This window comes from Brassica napus, unplaced genomic scaffold (assembly GCF_020379485.1).
Source record: "Brassica napus cultivar Da-Ae unplaced genomic scaffold, Da-Ae ScsIHWf_218;HRSCAF=382, whole genome shotgun sequence".
Lineage (NCBI taxonomy): Eukaryota > Viridiplantae > Streptophyta > Magnoliopsida > Brassicales > Brassicaceae > Brassica > Brassica napus.
Genome location: NW_026015594.1, coordinates 3633 through 19931, shown reverse-complemented (window position 1 = coordinate 19931; position 16299 = coordinate 3633). Strand labels below are relative to the sequence as shown.

Sequence of the window (16299 nt, the reverse complement as noted above, 5' to 3'; positions counted from 1 at the left end):
ACGGATGACCGATCCGCGGTTCAGCCTTGTCTCGGATGGATGGTACGGGCCGGCTCGTCTCTTGCTTGTGATCGAACCTGCAACAGATAGGAACCTTTAGTGAGTTTTCAATAGGAACAAGAACAGAACAAGATATGATTCTTTTGGTTTTTATAGAATTGGATGAATGAAATCTAAAAACAAAAGATAGAGAAAGGAGTAGATTGGCGGATGGAATCTGCTGCTGGACGTATGTCTCTCTCAGCGAGATGCCTAGGTCGGATAGGAGGATAGTTATGGCTCCGGCTCTTGTTGGACGTGTGTCTCTCTCAAGATTCAGAGAAGGAATGGAATGGATCGATGGACGCCACAAAGAACAATGGATCGGCTCTTTGATATGTCACGCGGCTGCTCTCAATGTTTCACACAACTGAAAGACTTAGGGTTTCTTTGCTAAAGCAAAACTCGATTTCATAAAAGACTTGCCGAAAATTTGGCTACTACAAGTGTTTAAATAGCTGTTCCTTAATGGACTCTAAAAGATAAAAAGGCCTAGACAAATGGCCATAGTCATAACCGAAATAAATTAAAGAAAAGCAATAGACCGGTCGCGGCTTGAGATGTCCGGATCAGAACTCATAGTATGCTTGCATGTTGCCTCATTAAAACCTTTCGGAAAAACCCAGTGGGACAAAACCCGATAAGGAAAAAGAGTACAACACATACTACTCCTTCTGATGAACGGCTACATCTCTGAACCGGAAGCAAGTTGGTTGGATGGATTGAGGATGAAGGTGGAAATAATCAGGCCGGCTTCATTCTGGTCGATGGAGGAGAATTGGCTTGAATGGAAGGAGTCTGGAACCTCTAATGGCTCGCTGGTGTCTTCAAGCTTTAAGTCGGCCAACTCCTGGATCAATAGTTGCTTGAATCCGGTTTGTTCCTGTGCAAGCAACTCCTGGACAGCTTTGGCAAATCCAGCTCTTATACCCTTGAGCCGGACCTTGTGGTAGGACCTTTGCGGATGATGGGAACCTCAGTCGTGGGTACTACAACATGGTGATGAGAGATTGTGAGAGATGGTGAAGAGAAGCCTGAGAGATCGTAAGAGATGGTGAAGAGAGGTGTGAGAGAGATCTCGTGAATGAGCTTTCGGGTTAAGGGTATTGTTTTGTGATTTTTAAGATAGATCGAGGGTGTTCTTGTCTTTTGCACTTTTTTATCGCAGGTTTTTGGTCGCAACACTGAATTTTTCGGCGATCAAAATTTTTAAACGCGGATCGCTAGCGTCTGGTCGCAGCGATCGGTCGCATTACCAGCAACAGATAAACGAACAACGTTTAGACGCTGGAACTGGTCGCTGACGCTAGCGACCGCGAAACGAACAGGGCCTATATGTCAAACGTCAGGATCTCAAACTCCTGAACACCTAAAATGAGAAAGTTTATCATTTTATGTTGATCTCTAAAACTCACTCAAAATCTGCAGTTACGCAACATCGAACGTAGACTGGACACTGCCCACAAAAATTGGGCTTAAGATCCTGAAGTCCCAACTGCTTAGTATGTACTAGTTTCGACCGATGTCGAATAAATAGATCCAACGGTTAGGAAGAGATAAAAAAACGACATACATAAATTTTACCGTAAGACCAACCGTAGGAGATTATTCTGGTGGCCCCGCGTGTAATACAGAAGCGAGTCGGTGAAACAAAAAAGGCATCTCTCTCCCTGTTTCTGAGATTTTCTTCGGCTTTTTCGTCTGCCTCTGTGTCATTCTTATCTCAGATCCCGAAGAAAGTTTCCTCATCGATTCAAAGTTTGTGTGTTTGATTGTTTTTCGATGGGTTCTTCGTCGGGGCAACCAGAATTTGATTACTTGTTCAAAGTCTTATTGATCGGAGATTCTGGTGTTGGGAAAAGCTCTCTCTTGTTGAGTTTCACATCTAATACCTTTGATGACCTTTCTCCCACTATCGGTGAGTTTTATCAATCCTGATCGACCTTACTACCTATCCGTATGGGTTTTCTTTGCTTTGATTTGGATCTTCCTTTTCTAGGTGTGGATTTTAAGGTTAAGTATCTTACCATTGGAGAGAAGAAACTGAAGCTTGCCATTTGGGATACAGGTTTGATTTCTTAAATCATGATTTTGCTTTATTAGTATCCTGGGAAGAATTTCATGCAATGATTTGGATTCATGTAAATGTCAAATCTTGTGGTTTCAGTTTACATTTTCACTTGATTTGATGCATTTTGTTTGTAATCTTCTTCTTCCCTTTTTAAGATATTGTGTGACTTATGATATTTGTCTTGCATTTCTATTAGTTTAAATATTAGTGAGACTACTCACTAGTGTCTTTTATTTAGAATGGTTAAGATACATAATTTCATGTGATTAGTGTGTTGTACTCAGAATTTTTAAGAGATTATTATCTTGTATTTAGGATAGTTAAGAGACTAGTGTCTTGTCTTTTGTATGGTTATTAGATGTCTTTTCTTTGGAATGGTTATAAGATTGGTGGTGATGTTGTGTATTCAGAATGGTTAACATGTTAGTATCTTGTATTTAATATGGTTACGAGATTAGTGTCACTGTCTTGTATTTTTCGTTCAGTTTTTTTTTATTTGGTGGTCTCTCATCAGTTGTGGGGTGTTTTTATCTGATCACTCAGCTGGGCAAGAGAGGTTTAGGACGCTAACAAGTTCATATTACAGAGGAGCTCAGGGCATAATAATGGGTATGGCTCTCTAAAATGAACAAAATCATTTGTTTATCTTTGATCTCCTATAGGCTACACACTTCATCAATGCTTTGTTTTTCTTTGTAAGTGACTTTTGGGATTTCTCCATTTGTAGTGTATGATGTGACACGACGAGACACATTCACAAATCTATCAGATATATGGGCTAAGGAAATCGACCTGTACTCGACCAATCAGGATTGCATCAAGATGCTTGTTGGGAATAAAGTCGACAAGGTAGGGATCTCTCTTGGCTAAGTGTCTGTCTACTATGCTGCAACTCTTTTGACCCTAATGTCATCTCCAGGAGAGTGAAAGAGCCGTCTCTAAAAAAGAAGGCATAGACTTTGCTCGGGAGTACGGATGTTTGTTTCTGGAGTGTAGTGCAAAGACTCGAGTCAACGTTGAGCAATGTTTCGAAGAGCTTGTTCTTAAGGTTAAAATCCGTGCCTTCCTCAGTTTTTTTTTTTTCTGAGGATTAGTATGTCTAAGTCTCAGACCTTTGTGTACGTGCAGATCTTGGAAACGCCTAGTCTTACTGCTGAAGGTTCGTCTGGAGGGAAGAAGAACATCTTCAAACAAAACCCAGCACAAACAAGCAGTGCTTCTTCATCTAGCTACTGCTGCTCTTCTTAGACACGGCTTTTTGGTTTATGACATAAAGTACACTCTTGCTCGTCTTCTTGTTCTCGGTTTCTGTTTCCCAAAGATTATATGCAACATCCTGGATGTAAAAATCTTAACCCTAATTTCAAAGTTGTGATCCCTGGTTTTCTAGTCTGGTCTTATCTAAAAACAAAATGCTCTTTTTACTTAATCAAAGGCTTAAAAAATAACTGATAAATTGCATAGTTCAAAAGTGTAGGCAGTTTAGCATATATCTCTCAGGAGCCCGTAACCAAGACATTGTTATAAATCAAGAGCATGTATTTGTTAAATGGTTATACTGGTCGGTCCCGATCCACCTGACCCGCTCTACTCGCAAGAAAGCGCTCACTCTGCACTATGCTGTATAAAACCAGTTGCCTGGCTCAGACGTTTCTCTGTCAAATTTTTCATATCTTCCTGACAAATTTTCGGTCACGAACTCCTCGTTGCACGCAGTATATGAAATTCAATAATGTTGTTTGAAATGACTTCATCAACCTTATATTGATTTCAAAACGGATATTTTATGATAAAAAATTATTTGATGTTTGTCCAAAAAATATAAATGATTTGATTTCAGAATTCTAATCCATATAATTAATAATCCACGTAATTATTTGAATCTCTATATTTTGAGAAATCAGTGTTTTTTATGTATTGGTTTCACGTTAATTCTAAGATTGGTTAGTTACATTGTAAATAAAAATTATTATTCATAAGAGCTTTTTGTTATATTTCTTTTTTTTCTTAATAATATTTTAAATGTTAATTTCGTTTTTAATATTTTATCACAAACCATATAAATATAAAAAAATGGAAATATCTTTAAAAAAAATTAGGTATAGACTATACATATTACGTGAATTCGAGAAGAAAAATTCACAAAAGGATACAAATAATTAGGATACTAAATGATCATAAAACCGATCCTATATCATTAAACTGAATAAAATGATCTAAATTCTAATACTATGTTTAATTGAGTGAAAACTTAGTATTTTTTAGAATAATTCTATATTTACTTGTTATAAATGTAAATTACAAAATGACTTAAAAATTTATATATAAAACATAACATTAATTATTTGTTATTTAATTTATGAATATTCAAATCTGTATATTCAAAAACATATTGGTTATCAGTTGTACAACCTCAAACCAAGGAACACTTCATTTTTTTCTATTTGTTTCTAACTCTACATCTATTAAATTATACATAAATTTATAAAAGATATATATATATATATATATATATATATGTTAAAAAAATCAGAAAAATACAGTTAACAAAATTATTCAAATACTGAATATAAGAAATTATGACTTAGTTCAGAATTAAATTATAAAACTAGTTTACCTAAAATAACAAAACGAATCATAATTTATACCATAGTCATATGTTTAATTAAGATAATAATATAAATATTTAAAAAATATTTTTTTTTACTTATTTTTCCTACATATGTATCATACACCAATTTAATTATACAATAAAATTAAAATATTAAAAGAATTATTATAATTTTTATGATATACTATGTGCATGAGCACATAAGAGTCACCTAGTTCTGAATTAATATCCGTGCAATCCACTTGAAATAATAATAAACTAGATTTTGATCCGCGCTTAACAAGCGCATGTATTTTTTTGGTGACCGTAAACTCAAATATTAAATGAATTTATGTTTATTATTAGATATCTAAAATATTTAAAGCTGTTTTATTATAATTATTTCAGTCGGGTACAATGTTTTCATTGAGTTTTCATATCCGAATCAGACTTTTGGTCGAACCGTAAGATCTAGTAACTCATATATAGTGGAATAGAATATAATAAAATGAATATAGTAAAAGTATCTGAAAATCAAAAAGACCGTTATTAACCCACTGAGAAAAAATATAATTTGTTTTTTGTTTTATAAATTTTTGATATATTAATATATATTTGACTTGTATAAGAAATTTCTTTTAACAAATATTGTTAAGTTTATTTATAAATATATTAATTATCAATCTACCAAAATAGTGAAGCAAGTATTATTTTTTTTCCTTTTTTAATTTTCTATCAAACTATTATCAATTTTTTTAAAACAAAAATCAGTTTGTGAGAGATATTTTATTATTAGAAATCTATACAATTTAAATAATGTTACATTTATATGTATTTATGTATAAAATGGTCTTCATAATTTGGGATTTTGTAAAAAAAGGGTCTAAAGTTAATTTGGTTAATTATTTTTTTCTGTAACAAAAGTTAATTGGATTTATAATTTTATTTTCTGAATGGGTTGTATCAGTTAAATTATCTTTTTTAAGTTAAACGCCCAAAGCCTATTAATAATATTTATTTTGCTGATAACAAAGTGAGATTAAATAGGGATAACATATAATATATAAGGAAGACCAAAAAAAAAAAAAAAAAAAGGTCCAAACAACCTTTATAAGTAGATTTATCAAGACTACTTCCCTTTTAATAGAATAGATTTTGATTTATAATTTTATTTCTATTTATTTGGTATTATATTTACCAATTGATTGTGCTAAAATAATTTATTTTAACAACTGATTACAAAAATCACATGTGTTCAATTCTTTTCGATCGAGTAGCATGTACTGTTATCATGGTTACTACTAAGTTAAATTGCATAAGTTTTATAGTTTTATATATATATATATTTAAAAAAAAAGTAATTATCATCACTTTTAGGATTATAAATTTATTTAAAAAAAATTATGTATTAATTTGACATTCTGTTCTTTTTAGAATTAGTTATTTATTTTATTTTTATATTATTTTCTTATTTTATATAATTTTAGTTTTAAATTTGTTGAAATATGATATATTTTAGTATATATTATGATGTTGATTATTTAATTTGATAAACTAAAATTTATAGAATAAGATATTTTATAAATAATATAACTTTGATGTTTATTCTAGGAGTTGGCATGTCTTCGAAGAGGTTTCATTGTAAATCTGGAGGCAAGCTCCCAATTTTTCATCTCAGGAGAATACTCGGCCCGTCGAGAGACAGTTGTGGTGGAGTTTTTGCTTCGAATCTGGCATTGGTCGTGCGAGCTAAGGCGTCGACATACTCAAAGAATGGTTGCAAGAGCTTTAGGACATCTTCCTGGATGTGTTGAGTGAGAGGAACCGAGGTGATGTACTGGTGTTATGTGTATCCTCCACGCTCTTTCGGGTTTGCCAAGCTGGGTCAGTGGTGGATATTCTTGTTCCCGTGGTGTTTGCTTCATCTCGGGTAGACTCTTTCTCGTTTCAGGTGGCAGGAGATATAGAACTTTCTTGTGCGGATAATGGGGCTGGGGCCCTCTTGCTTGGGGCTGCTGGCTCAGTTGGTTCTCCCATTGTTACGAAATGCTTCTTTGTGCTGAGAGATTCCTGATTGGTCCCTACAGAAAGAGTCAAATGTTGAAGACTGAGTTTGGGACTTTGTTTAAGAAGTGATTAAAAGATAAACTAAGTTGGAAATCTCGTTTAGAAGTAAATCAAAAGTAAAGAGGAATTACAAATGTGGGACAAGATCAATATTAGAATCAAACTCGTTCTTACAAGATAGTATTGAGATCGCTAAGTATTCTATTCTCTCTTCGATAGAAAAAAAAAGTCAGTCTTTTGCTCGCTTAGCAAAAATCTTCTATTATAGACCTGGAATAAGACAAAAGACAGCTCATCGTCCTTTCTGATGAGATCATATATTCAGTATTTGTTGGAATGTGGTCACATATTAGCTGCAAAGCAGGCCAGCTCGCCTTGTCTCTAGGATTTTAATGCGAATCATTGTATCATCTGTACTCCTCTGACCGGTTAGCACCCCTGTCGCAGGCATGGGCTCGAACTCGCTGATAAGATGTCGCTTTCTATTATATTTTGCGGTTAGTACTTTGGTTTTGGGCCGCTAATGAACCTTGAATAAGTTGGACCGGGCATTGATTGGTGTGTAACCCACCTCCAAGAGAACTTAGACCTAACTACCCTTTTTTCCAGGATGCTGTGGCATTACAGATGCACAGCTTCAAGAAAGCTGGTTGAAGAAGCATACGCACGGGGTAGCTGCGACAGTATCACTTGCATTGTTGTTCGACTCCAGGTGTCTTGAAAAAGAACCACAGTCATACATAAATGCATCTGTCGTTAGCTATTGCCTTCTCTTTCCATGTACTCGTTATATAAATGAAAAAACATGATTTAATTATGAAACTCTATGCCCCCTAAACTGTCTTAAGAAATGGTTTTTATTTCTCAAAGGAACTGAAATACTGAGTTACTTCTAAGTAGTCTTCAATACATAATCAATGGCACTAGATATCTACTTATCTTTCTTCATCTGGTTCAGCTTCCTAGTATCACCATCTTCAATCTCTATGGTATCTTCTTCCTCTTTCATTGTCTTCGCTTCCAATAATTCGAGGAGACCTTTGAGTGCAATATCAGCATTCTTAGTCATCATGAGCTGCTGTGTGACTTCAGCCGGAGTTACACTCACCTTAAGGACGAGCTTCTCAATGGGATCAAACAGGACATGGTCATCAATCTTGAGGTACAAAGCGACAAGCTTCTTGAACACAAAGGGTGTGCAATAACCCATGAGAATGTGAATGTCCATCCTTCCTGGCCTCAGTAACGCTGGATTGAGCTCCCCCTTGTGGTTGGTTGTGAAAATTATAATTCTTCCTTCTCCGCAGCTCGACCAAAGCCCGTCTACGAAGTTCAACAGACCAGACAAAGATACCTGTCCAGAAGCAAAGACACATAAGCTTCAAAAACATTGTTTAATAAGACAGCAGTATTTTTCTTTTTTTTGTTGGTATAACTTACCCGCTCACAATCTTCTTTCGTTTCCTTGATCTGGCATTTACAAGAAGCACCAGATCCACAATCAATGTCTTCAATGAGAAGAATTGACCGGTTCGGGATGGAGGTGAGAATCTTCCGCAACTCACCATCGTCTCTAACGCTTTGAAGCTGGAGATCATAGATATCGTACTTCATGTAGTTAGCAATAGCAGCCACCATGGAGGATTTTCCAGTACCCGGTGGACCGTAAAGAAGATATCCACGCTTCCAGGCACGTCCCACGCTTTTGAAGAAGTCTTTTCCTTGAGAGTACGCATCAAGATCGTCGATTATCCTGGTCTTGAGGTGCGACTCAATGGCTAGGGTATCGAAGGTCGTGTGGTGCTCGAAAATGGTGGACAACCAGCATGAATTTTGCCTGTCGTAAGTGTAGATCTTGAGACTCTCGCGCAGTATGTTGTCTGCCGATTTCGTCAAGTATGTGAAGTATTCTGTCATTATCTTCTTACGAAACTCCTTCTCACATGTCAGATGAAAGAACCTATAACATAAAACAAGTGTAAGAACAAACAGAAAAAAAAAGATTACGATTACAGTCACGGAGAAGATACAAAATACACAATGTACCGTTTCTCGTAGGGAGAATTCTTAGTTTCAACAGAGTGTAGAGTCCACTCAAGATGAATCCCTTCAAACTCGTCGGTGATATTTATATCTATAGGGATCCCTAGTTTCGGCTGAGCCTCTGGATTCTTTAGATTACTCGAACCCACAACGATATTTCCGGTGGAGAGTCCTGATAGAAGTGTTGGCAAGTAAACTTCAGCCGCACGGAAAGTTATGTTCTCAACCGAGTCCCATTCTTTCTCGATCACAAAAGTGAACCTCGACGGAAGGTAAGAGGAGAAGAAGAAGTCTACAACTTTCCCAGTGATGTGATCTTGGATTCGCTTAGGCACAATGTCGTTGAAGATTGTGCGGAAAAGCATCATTATTGCAGAGAATGATGTGTAGAGGGAGAAAATTGCTGATACAGAAGGTGCTTGATTATACAGAGACGCCATTTTCTGTTTGGACGAGGATGAAGAGTTTAGAAACGCAGAGATACTGTGTTTATAAAGAGTTGGAGTGATCAACAAAAAAGTTTGCATTTTCAGCATTTAATTTCAAGCTATCCAAGTTTGGGCTCAAGAAAAGAAAAATGGAAATTCTGGATCAAAACTATAAATGGAATGTGCTAAAAGTTTATGGAATTGTGGAATATATAAATGATAAAACTGGAAACTGAAAGAAAAGAAGATTTGTTGTTGGAAATTGAAAAATAATATATAAAAGAAGAATTGAAAACTTGACAACTGTTTTTTGTCCTAGAATATATTTAATTTTTAAGATTTTTTAAATTTTATTAAGTTATCATCCATTAACTTAAAACTCATTATTATTTTATACTAACAATTCCAATTTGGTCGAAGGTTGACTTTGATTTTTACTTTTGACCAGTGGATTGACTTTTTAAAAAAAATCTTGATCAGACCAGTTTTTAACCATTCGAAGGGCGTTATTTATGACTTAGAATTTTGTCCTGATTTCAGATTTGGAGTCTATTTGAACAGTTGGAGTTCATAGACACCACTTTTCTATATTGATAGTGAGGGTCTATTTCTGAACCTCTGGTACTTGCCTAAGGACTTTGAATATGCATACTTTAGTTCTAATATGTTTCCGTCCGTGTGAAATTGAGTATGTCTAACGTCTGTTTGGCGTCTTCTTGACAGTTATTTAAGTTCTTTGCGTAATCCGGAATAGGGAGTCAGATAATTCAACCTTGCTTGCGTGATCTAATTTGATATATATATATATATATATATATATATACATATAATATAGTAGTATTTGTGGTGAGGCAGACTCAGTGGAGGCAGAGGTGAGTTCCTGCACGTTGGAGTCTGGCTTATGGCCTAGCAGGCAGAGGTGATGCACGCTAGTTTTTGGGTGGGGGTACGACGTCTGAGTTCGATCCACGTTGTATCTCTGAGATCGATAAAGCGTCTACGGGCGGTGTGTATGGGCACTAGTCCCATGCGTGAATCCTACATATAAGAAAACTTCTATCGGGGGGTGATACCGGGCACTATCTCGGCTGTTGGTCCGTTAGCGAGCAGACTATATATATTTATACGCTTGGACCGTGGTTGTTTCTTGGGTACTTTAGGTGCCATGCTTGTAAAATATTTTGATTAAATTATTTATATTCGGAGTGCTATGTCTGTGTCTATGGACTCCGGAATAGCATCCCATACCTCATTAAGCGACTTTCATATTTTTCACCCCTCTCTTTTCTCCATTTAAGGTGAGATAAACAATCATGTGATATTTGCACGGACTTGGTGACACGTTGTCCTCTAGATAGGACGTGACGGGTGTCACATGTTTAGTCTCATAGTATTTCAAAATTTTCAACAAAAAGAGGCTATGATGATGAGGAATGGACGGACTAGGATTTTGTTGGTTCTAAAATATAAAGAATGACACAGGGAAGCGAAGATTCTAAAGCAACAAGGTGGCAGATGATGTTTGTTTCTCCAACATAATAATTTGAAGTTATGGCTTTATTTGTTAAAAAAAAGGAGAATGGTCAATGCCATGGACAATGACAATAAACATGTTATATTAAAGAAGTGTTTGGGACAGATTTCAAGTAATAGATGGATCGCATCGAATGATTTTTTTTGAAAAAAATGCATATATTTACTCACAAGGATTTAGAGCCATAATAAAGATCTTACAAGACCAAGAACGAAACGAAGGAAAGCTAGCGAATCAGCCTATCCTACGAATGTGTTCGGAAGCACCATGTTACTTCTGCTTCTATTAAAAGTTCTTATTAACAACATGTTTGATGTATCTTATGTTTCATTTAATCTGTTATATTGATTTGTTATCAATAAAGTTATATGTTATAAAAAATAGAAACAAATTTAAATATTTATACTATTAATCTCATCATTATTTATTTATGTTATTGCTAAAGTACATATCATTTTAGAAAATTTATGTACATATCATGTATGTCTATTATTAAAATTTTATATTCATGCAATTGAGTTGGATAAAATAAACATATCTCATTGATTAATACTAAAAAGGTAAAACCTCTGAGTTAAAAAATTTGTGCTTTTTTAATGGCAGTTTATAAATTGATATTAGTAATGTTTTTTTTTGACAACAGAGAAACTACTCTACGAGGAATCCACCGGTTCATGTAGCCAAACCGGTGGTATTGAATCAACATATAACATAGCTGAAGGAGAACTCCTTGCACCACGTGCAAGCTTGTCCGCCATTGTGTTTTGTGTCCTTGTAATATGTCTGATCTTGAAACTAGGGAAGAAAGTCTTACTGCGGTTAAATTCTTCCATGTGTGTAGCAAACGCTGGCCAATCCTCAAGTGAGGACACCATCTTCACCAGTTGAGAAAAATCTATCTCGAACACTACATCTGAAAACTGCAGAGTCTTCATGCACTCCATAGCCCAAATCAAAGCTTCACATTTTGCACATAGAGGTGATAAGCTTCGTCGAAGATTCATTGCCCCCATCATTACGCCCGCTGTCCCCCTCATTCAACAGTACCAACCCTGTCCAGTGAAGACATCTTGCTCCCGCCAAGCCCCATCAACATGACACACTCTTGTATGCTCCATTAATTGTCCCGTGACACCTGGTTGGGCATTTCCATGCTGGTCTGGAACCAATACTTTCGCCTCAGCCCATAGGGTACTTTCAACTTCCACTCTTTGCAATATTTCCTGAGGATTCCCATCCTTGTTCTGATAAATCTTGTCATTTCTATTCTTCCATATATACCACATAATCCAGGGAAAACAATCAGAATCAAAATCCTTTGGAATCCTCCAAAAAAGATAGTCTAAACTGGTGTAAACTGAAGAAGATGGGAATATTCTCGGAGGCGAAGGAATCCTAGATAACGCCCAAGTTTGTAATGCTGGTGGGCATTCAAAGAGAACATGATTTATCGTTTCCTCCTCTGTTCCAAAAATACTACATTGTAAATCACAATCTATGCCACGTGACTTCAAATTCTTGGATACCGGTAAAGTCCCAGATAAAACTTGCCAAACGAAATGTCTTAGTTTCGGGGAGCATTTAAGTTTCCATGTAAACACAAACGGTGGTTTAACGTTTGGTCCATAAATTATTGTCCTTGGTCCCCTATCTAGATATAATGACTCTGTCCTGAAACATGATTTAACCGAATATTTACCGGACTCTGAATACATCCAACCGGAATCCAACCAGACGTATCTGGCCTCTGTGTCCTACTCACTGCTATCCCACAAATGATCTTTACATCATCTGGATGATTATATGCATTGAGCAAATCTACGTTCCAGGATCTATCAACTGGGTTGATGAGATCTTCCACCTTGAGAGATGGATTTAAAATTGAATTTGGTTTTTTGGTAATGCTGACCTCGGGCGAGGAGCATGAATCCATGGATCATTCCAAAGAGAAATTGATTTTCCAGACCCTACTCTTTTGATTAGCCCTTTTTTAACCAGAGATCAAGCTGAACATATGCTTCTCCATCCATAAGAAGATGAGTAAGATCTGTGATCATCCAGAGGATGAGAGTTCCGAAAATATCTTCTTTTGAAAACCTTTGAAAATAAACAATCTGGTTTATCTATCAATCGTCATAATTGTTTGGCCACTAAATCTGTATTAAAATCTTGGAGATCTCTGAAACTTAGGCCACCCTCTTCTTTATGTATGCAAACTTTATCCCAAGAATACTAGTGTATACCTTTTTTTGTTTCCCCCACTGCTCCACCAGAAGTGCGCTAAAGTACTAGTAATTTTCTTGGTAACCCCTGTCAGAAGTCTGAAACATGACATCACGTATGTTGGCAAAAGTGTGGCTGAAGATTCTATCAGCACCTCACTTCCTCAGGAACCTTATGGCCAAAAAGTATCGATGATTTCGAAAAATTAATTTGTTGTCCTGATACCAACTCATAGTCTTTGAATAGCCTTGCAAAAGAAAAGACTGTCGTCCGCAAACAGTAAGTGAGAAATTGGTGGACTTGCCCGTGCTATCTTTAAACCTGTTAAATGTTTTCTCCTCTCCTCTTTCCGAATGTTAGCAATAAGAGATTATGTACATACGATGAATAAGTGTGGGGACAACGGATCCCCTTGTCTCAGTTCCCTCTCTGGAACTATATGTCATTTCAGTTGCCTGTTGAGTAAAACCTTGTAATTGACCGACGATATACATCGCATTATCAAAGCTACCCAGTCAATAGAAAAACCCATTTTTAAAAGAAGGCTCTTGAGAAAAGGCTATTCTAGTCTGTCACACGCCTTTCTCATATCTGTATTGATCGTTAAAAACTTATCCTTGCACGCGTTATTGGTGCGTAACCCGTGAAACATCTCCTGTGCAATGAGAATGTTATCCGAAATTAACCTGCCGGAAATAAATGCCGATTGAGTCTCCGAAATTAAATTTGGTAATAAGCCTTTCAACCTCTGGCATAATAGCTTTAAAATGATTTTATAACCCACATTGCACAAACTGATGGGTCTAAGTTCGGTCATCCTACTTGGTCTCTCTGTCTTCGGAATGAGACATATATTTGTCAAATTGAGTCTATCATCAAAAATTCATGTCCTTAGAAAATCATTAACCATGGAGGCTACATAATCCTTAATTGTTGACCAAGACTGTCGATAAAAAGTGCAGTCATCCCATCAGGCCATGGGCTTTTTCCGGATGCATCATAAATAAAGTGGCCCTTACCTCTTCTTCCGTAGCCATAACCATCAGCCTGAGATTCTGGGCATCCGTAACCAAGGTCGGAATTTCCTCTAAAAAACCTCGGACTCCGCTGGAGAGGATGTACTAAACAAATCCGTAAAATATCTAACCGCTACTCCTTCCACCTCTTGTTCTGAATTTACACAATTGCCCTCCTCATTGTGTAGACCAATTATCAAATTTTGAATACGTCTTTGTTTTGTCGAAGCGTGATAAAATTTTGTATTCCTGTCCCCGAGAACATGCCAATTAGTCCTGCTCTTTTGTTCCCAATATTGTTCTTCATCTCGATACGCATTTTGTAATTTTCTCGAAACCTCCAACACCTCTTCATGGGATTTTGTTAAATGATTTTGAATTTCCTCAAGTGCTCTTTGGAGGGAATCTATTTTATCCTTCCCATATGGCGGATTAAGTTTCCTCCAGGCTGAAATCTCGTATCTACGCCAATGTATCTTGTCCACAACTCCTACCCTTTCCCTTCCGCGGTTAGTGTTCCATCCCCATGTGATTGATTCCATAATACCATCTTCCCCAATCCAATTCTTATCAAATCGAAAAAATCTTCTATATTTTATAATTTTATCCTCAATTGTTGCTACAGTGGGTCCGTGATCTGAGGCAACCATGCACAAATATTCAACAAAAGAACAAGGGAACAAATTATGCCATTCATTATTCCCCGGGGCCCGATCCAAGCGACACTTAACAACTTGACACCATCTCCTCCCACTCCATGATAGAGTATTTCCTAGACTAGAGAATTCCATAAGACCACAATTATCTATCATATTGTTAAAAGCCACAAAAGTATCAGCATATCGTAGGGTACCGCCTTGTTTCTCATGATTACACCTAATCTCATTTAGATCTCCAATAATAAACCAAGGTTCATCCGGAGAGATACCTATTCTCGTTAATCTCTCCCAAACTGGATCTCAAAGATTTTGGTTTGGTTCACCGTAAACGAAGGATATAAAAATCTGCTTGCCATTATATTCCGTTTCAACATCTGTAATCATATTATTACATGATACAATATTAACCTTGTAACTAAATTTATAAAATAACGCCAGCCCTCCACTTTTACCTTGAGGATCAACCGTATGGAGATGACAAAAACCAAAATAAAACTGAAAAGATTGTACAAACTCAAAATTTTGTTTCGTCTCCGATAAAAACAAAAACTCTGGCTTGTATTTGTAATATATTTCCCGTAAATAACTAATAGTTCAACTGGTTCCAAGACTTTGATAATTCCAACTTAAAATCTTCATATTTATGGTTGTTATCGTGACTCACCGGACCTTTTAAATCATCTCCTATAAGAATGTTTCTCACATTTACGTTCCAATAGGAACCGAGTACAAGATTTCTCATACCAACTCCAAGACATACAAGAAAAATTTAAGCAAACCAGGTCTTGTCCAAAAAACACCCGAACTACTTTCAACCATATTATTGTATATGCCCTTACAAAAACCACATTTGTTAACTCAATCACGTGCAGTACTGAAGAAATTAATAAACAGCCTCTATAGCCTTGACCCCCATGAGAGCCAGATGTGAAGATCATAAAGACTGGATCAGTTTTGAAACTTCTCACCGAGATCGTGATACCTCGCAGTTGATAACAAACCGCCACCCACCCAAGATGAAACCGCATAAAGCACTCTGAACCATAGAGAGCCGAGTAGTGATTGTCAAACCAAGACATCAACAAGCATCATCCCTCGTCTACCAATACCATATGATACTGTGTGTTAATGAAGCCATTGAAGTCATAGTGCAGAGCAAGAGCCAGAGAAACTTCCCCGCAGATACCACCAGTCACTTTCATCTGGTTTAGAAACAAAACATACCTAAGTATAGACAAATCTAAGCTTAAATCAGCAACACCATCATCACCACTGATCGTTAAAACTAACAAAACACTCTTAGGAAATCCCAAAGGATCACAAGACACCAATGGAACAGAGACACAAATGAAAACACCCCGATCTATGATCCATCCATAACCTCAAAAGATATCTCATAAAGTAAAAAATACTCCTGCTAAAAGCATCTTTAGACTCCTCCCCACTCAATACAATTCTGAGAAAGCCCCAAACGTCTAGTAATAAACCGTAGTAATACCAAGGACGAAAATTACCAGAGAGATTTAAACTTGAGATCACTAAAACCCAAGTCCTAAATTCATTTCTATCAGCAAAGAAAACTTGCAGCTGACCCACACAATGGCCTTGATGCATAACCACAATAGTAGG

The 16299-nt window shown here is 36.4% G+C and overlaps 3 protein-coding genes across 4 annotated transcripts; 1 reads left to right on the top strand and 2 right to left on the bottom strand.

Annotated features, from left to right (window-relative positions):
- The first annotated feature begins 1613 nt into the window (after nt 1-1613).
- LOC106407053 (ras-related protein RABC1) lies at nt 1614-3499 on the top strand. Of its 2 annotated transcripts, XM_013847832.3 has the most exons (6): nt 1614-1957; nt 2039-2107; nt 2654-2719; nt 2838-2959; nt 3030-3158; nt 3239-3499. In XM_013847832.3, exons 1-6 carry the CDS (start codon nt 1822-1824, stop codon nt 3356-3358), a joined length of 642 nt encoding a protein of 213 aa, XP_013703286.1. In that variant the 5' UTR covers nt 1614-1821; the 3' UTR covers nt 3359-3499. The 2 variants fall into 2 exon arrangements, with proteins under 2 accessions (XP_013703286.1, XP_048629053.1); XM_048773096.1 differs by lacking the exon at nt 2654-2719 and having other exon boundaries at nt 1694-1957.
- Nucleotides 3500-7606: 4107 nt separating this feature from the next.
- On the bottom strand, nt 7607-9890 carry LOC125600311 (AAA-ATPase At1g43910-like). The gene is made up of 3 exons (XM_048773098.1): nt 8814-9890; nt 8208-8727; nt 7607-8121 (listed from the first exon to the last, which is right to left on the bottom strand). Exons 1-3 carry the CDS (start codon nt 9344-9346, stop codon nt 7699-7701), a joined length of 1476 nt encoding a protein of 491 aa, XP_048629055.1. The 5' UTR covers nt 9347-9890; the 3' UTR covers nt 7607-7698.
- Nucleotides 9891-11425: 1535 nt separating this feature from the next.
- LOC106408746 lies at nt 11426-11785 on the bottom strand. The gene has a single exon (XM_013849455.1). The coding sequence runs from the start codon at nt 11783-11785 to the stop codon at nt 11426-11428; it is 360 nt and encodes a 119-aa protein (XP_013704909.1).
- Nucleotides 11786-16299: the final 4514 nt, after the last annotated feature.

Excerpts from the sequence above, each read along its gene's own strand:
- LOC106407053 (XM_013847832.3), top strand. The coding sequence starts at position 1,822 with ATGGGTTCTTCGTCGGGGCAACCAGAATTTGATTACTTGTTCAAAGTC. Across the intron at positions 1,958-2,038 it reads TGACCTTTCTCCCACTATCG|GTGTGGATTTTAAGGTTAAG; the intron begins GTGAGTTTTATC and ends TTCCTTTTCTAG. Across the intron at positions 2,720-2,837 it reads AGCTCAGGGCATAATAATGG|TGTATGATGTGACACGACGA; the intron begins GTATGGCTCTCT and ends CTCCATTTGTAG.
- LOC106408746 (XM_013849455.1), bottom strand. The coding sequence starts at position 11,785 with ATGGGGGCAATGAATCTTCGACGAAGCTTATCACCTCTATGTGCAAAA.
- LOC125600311 (XM_048773098.1), bottom strand. The coding sequence starts at position 9,346 with ATGCTGAAAATGCAAACTTTTTTGTTGATCACTCCAACTCTTTATAAA. Across the intron at positions 8,728-8,813 it reads AATTCTCCCTACGAGAAACG|GTTCTTTCATCTGACATGTG; the intron begins GTACATTGTGTA and ends TTTATGTTATAG. Across the intron at positions 8,122-8,207 it reads CGAAAGAAGATTGTGAGCGG|GTATCTTTGTCTGGTCTGTT; the intron begins GTAAGTTATACC and ends GCTTCTGGACAG.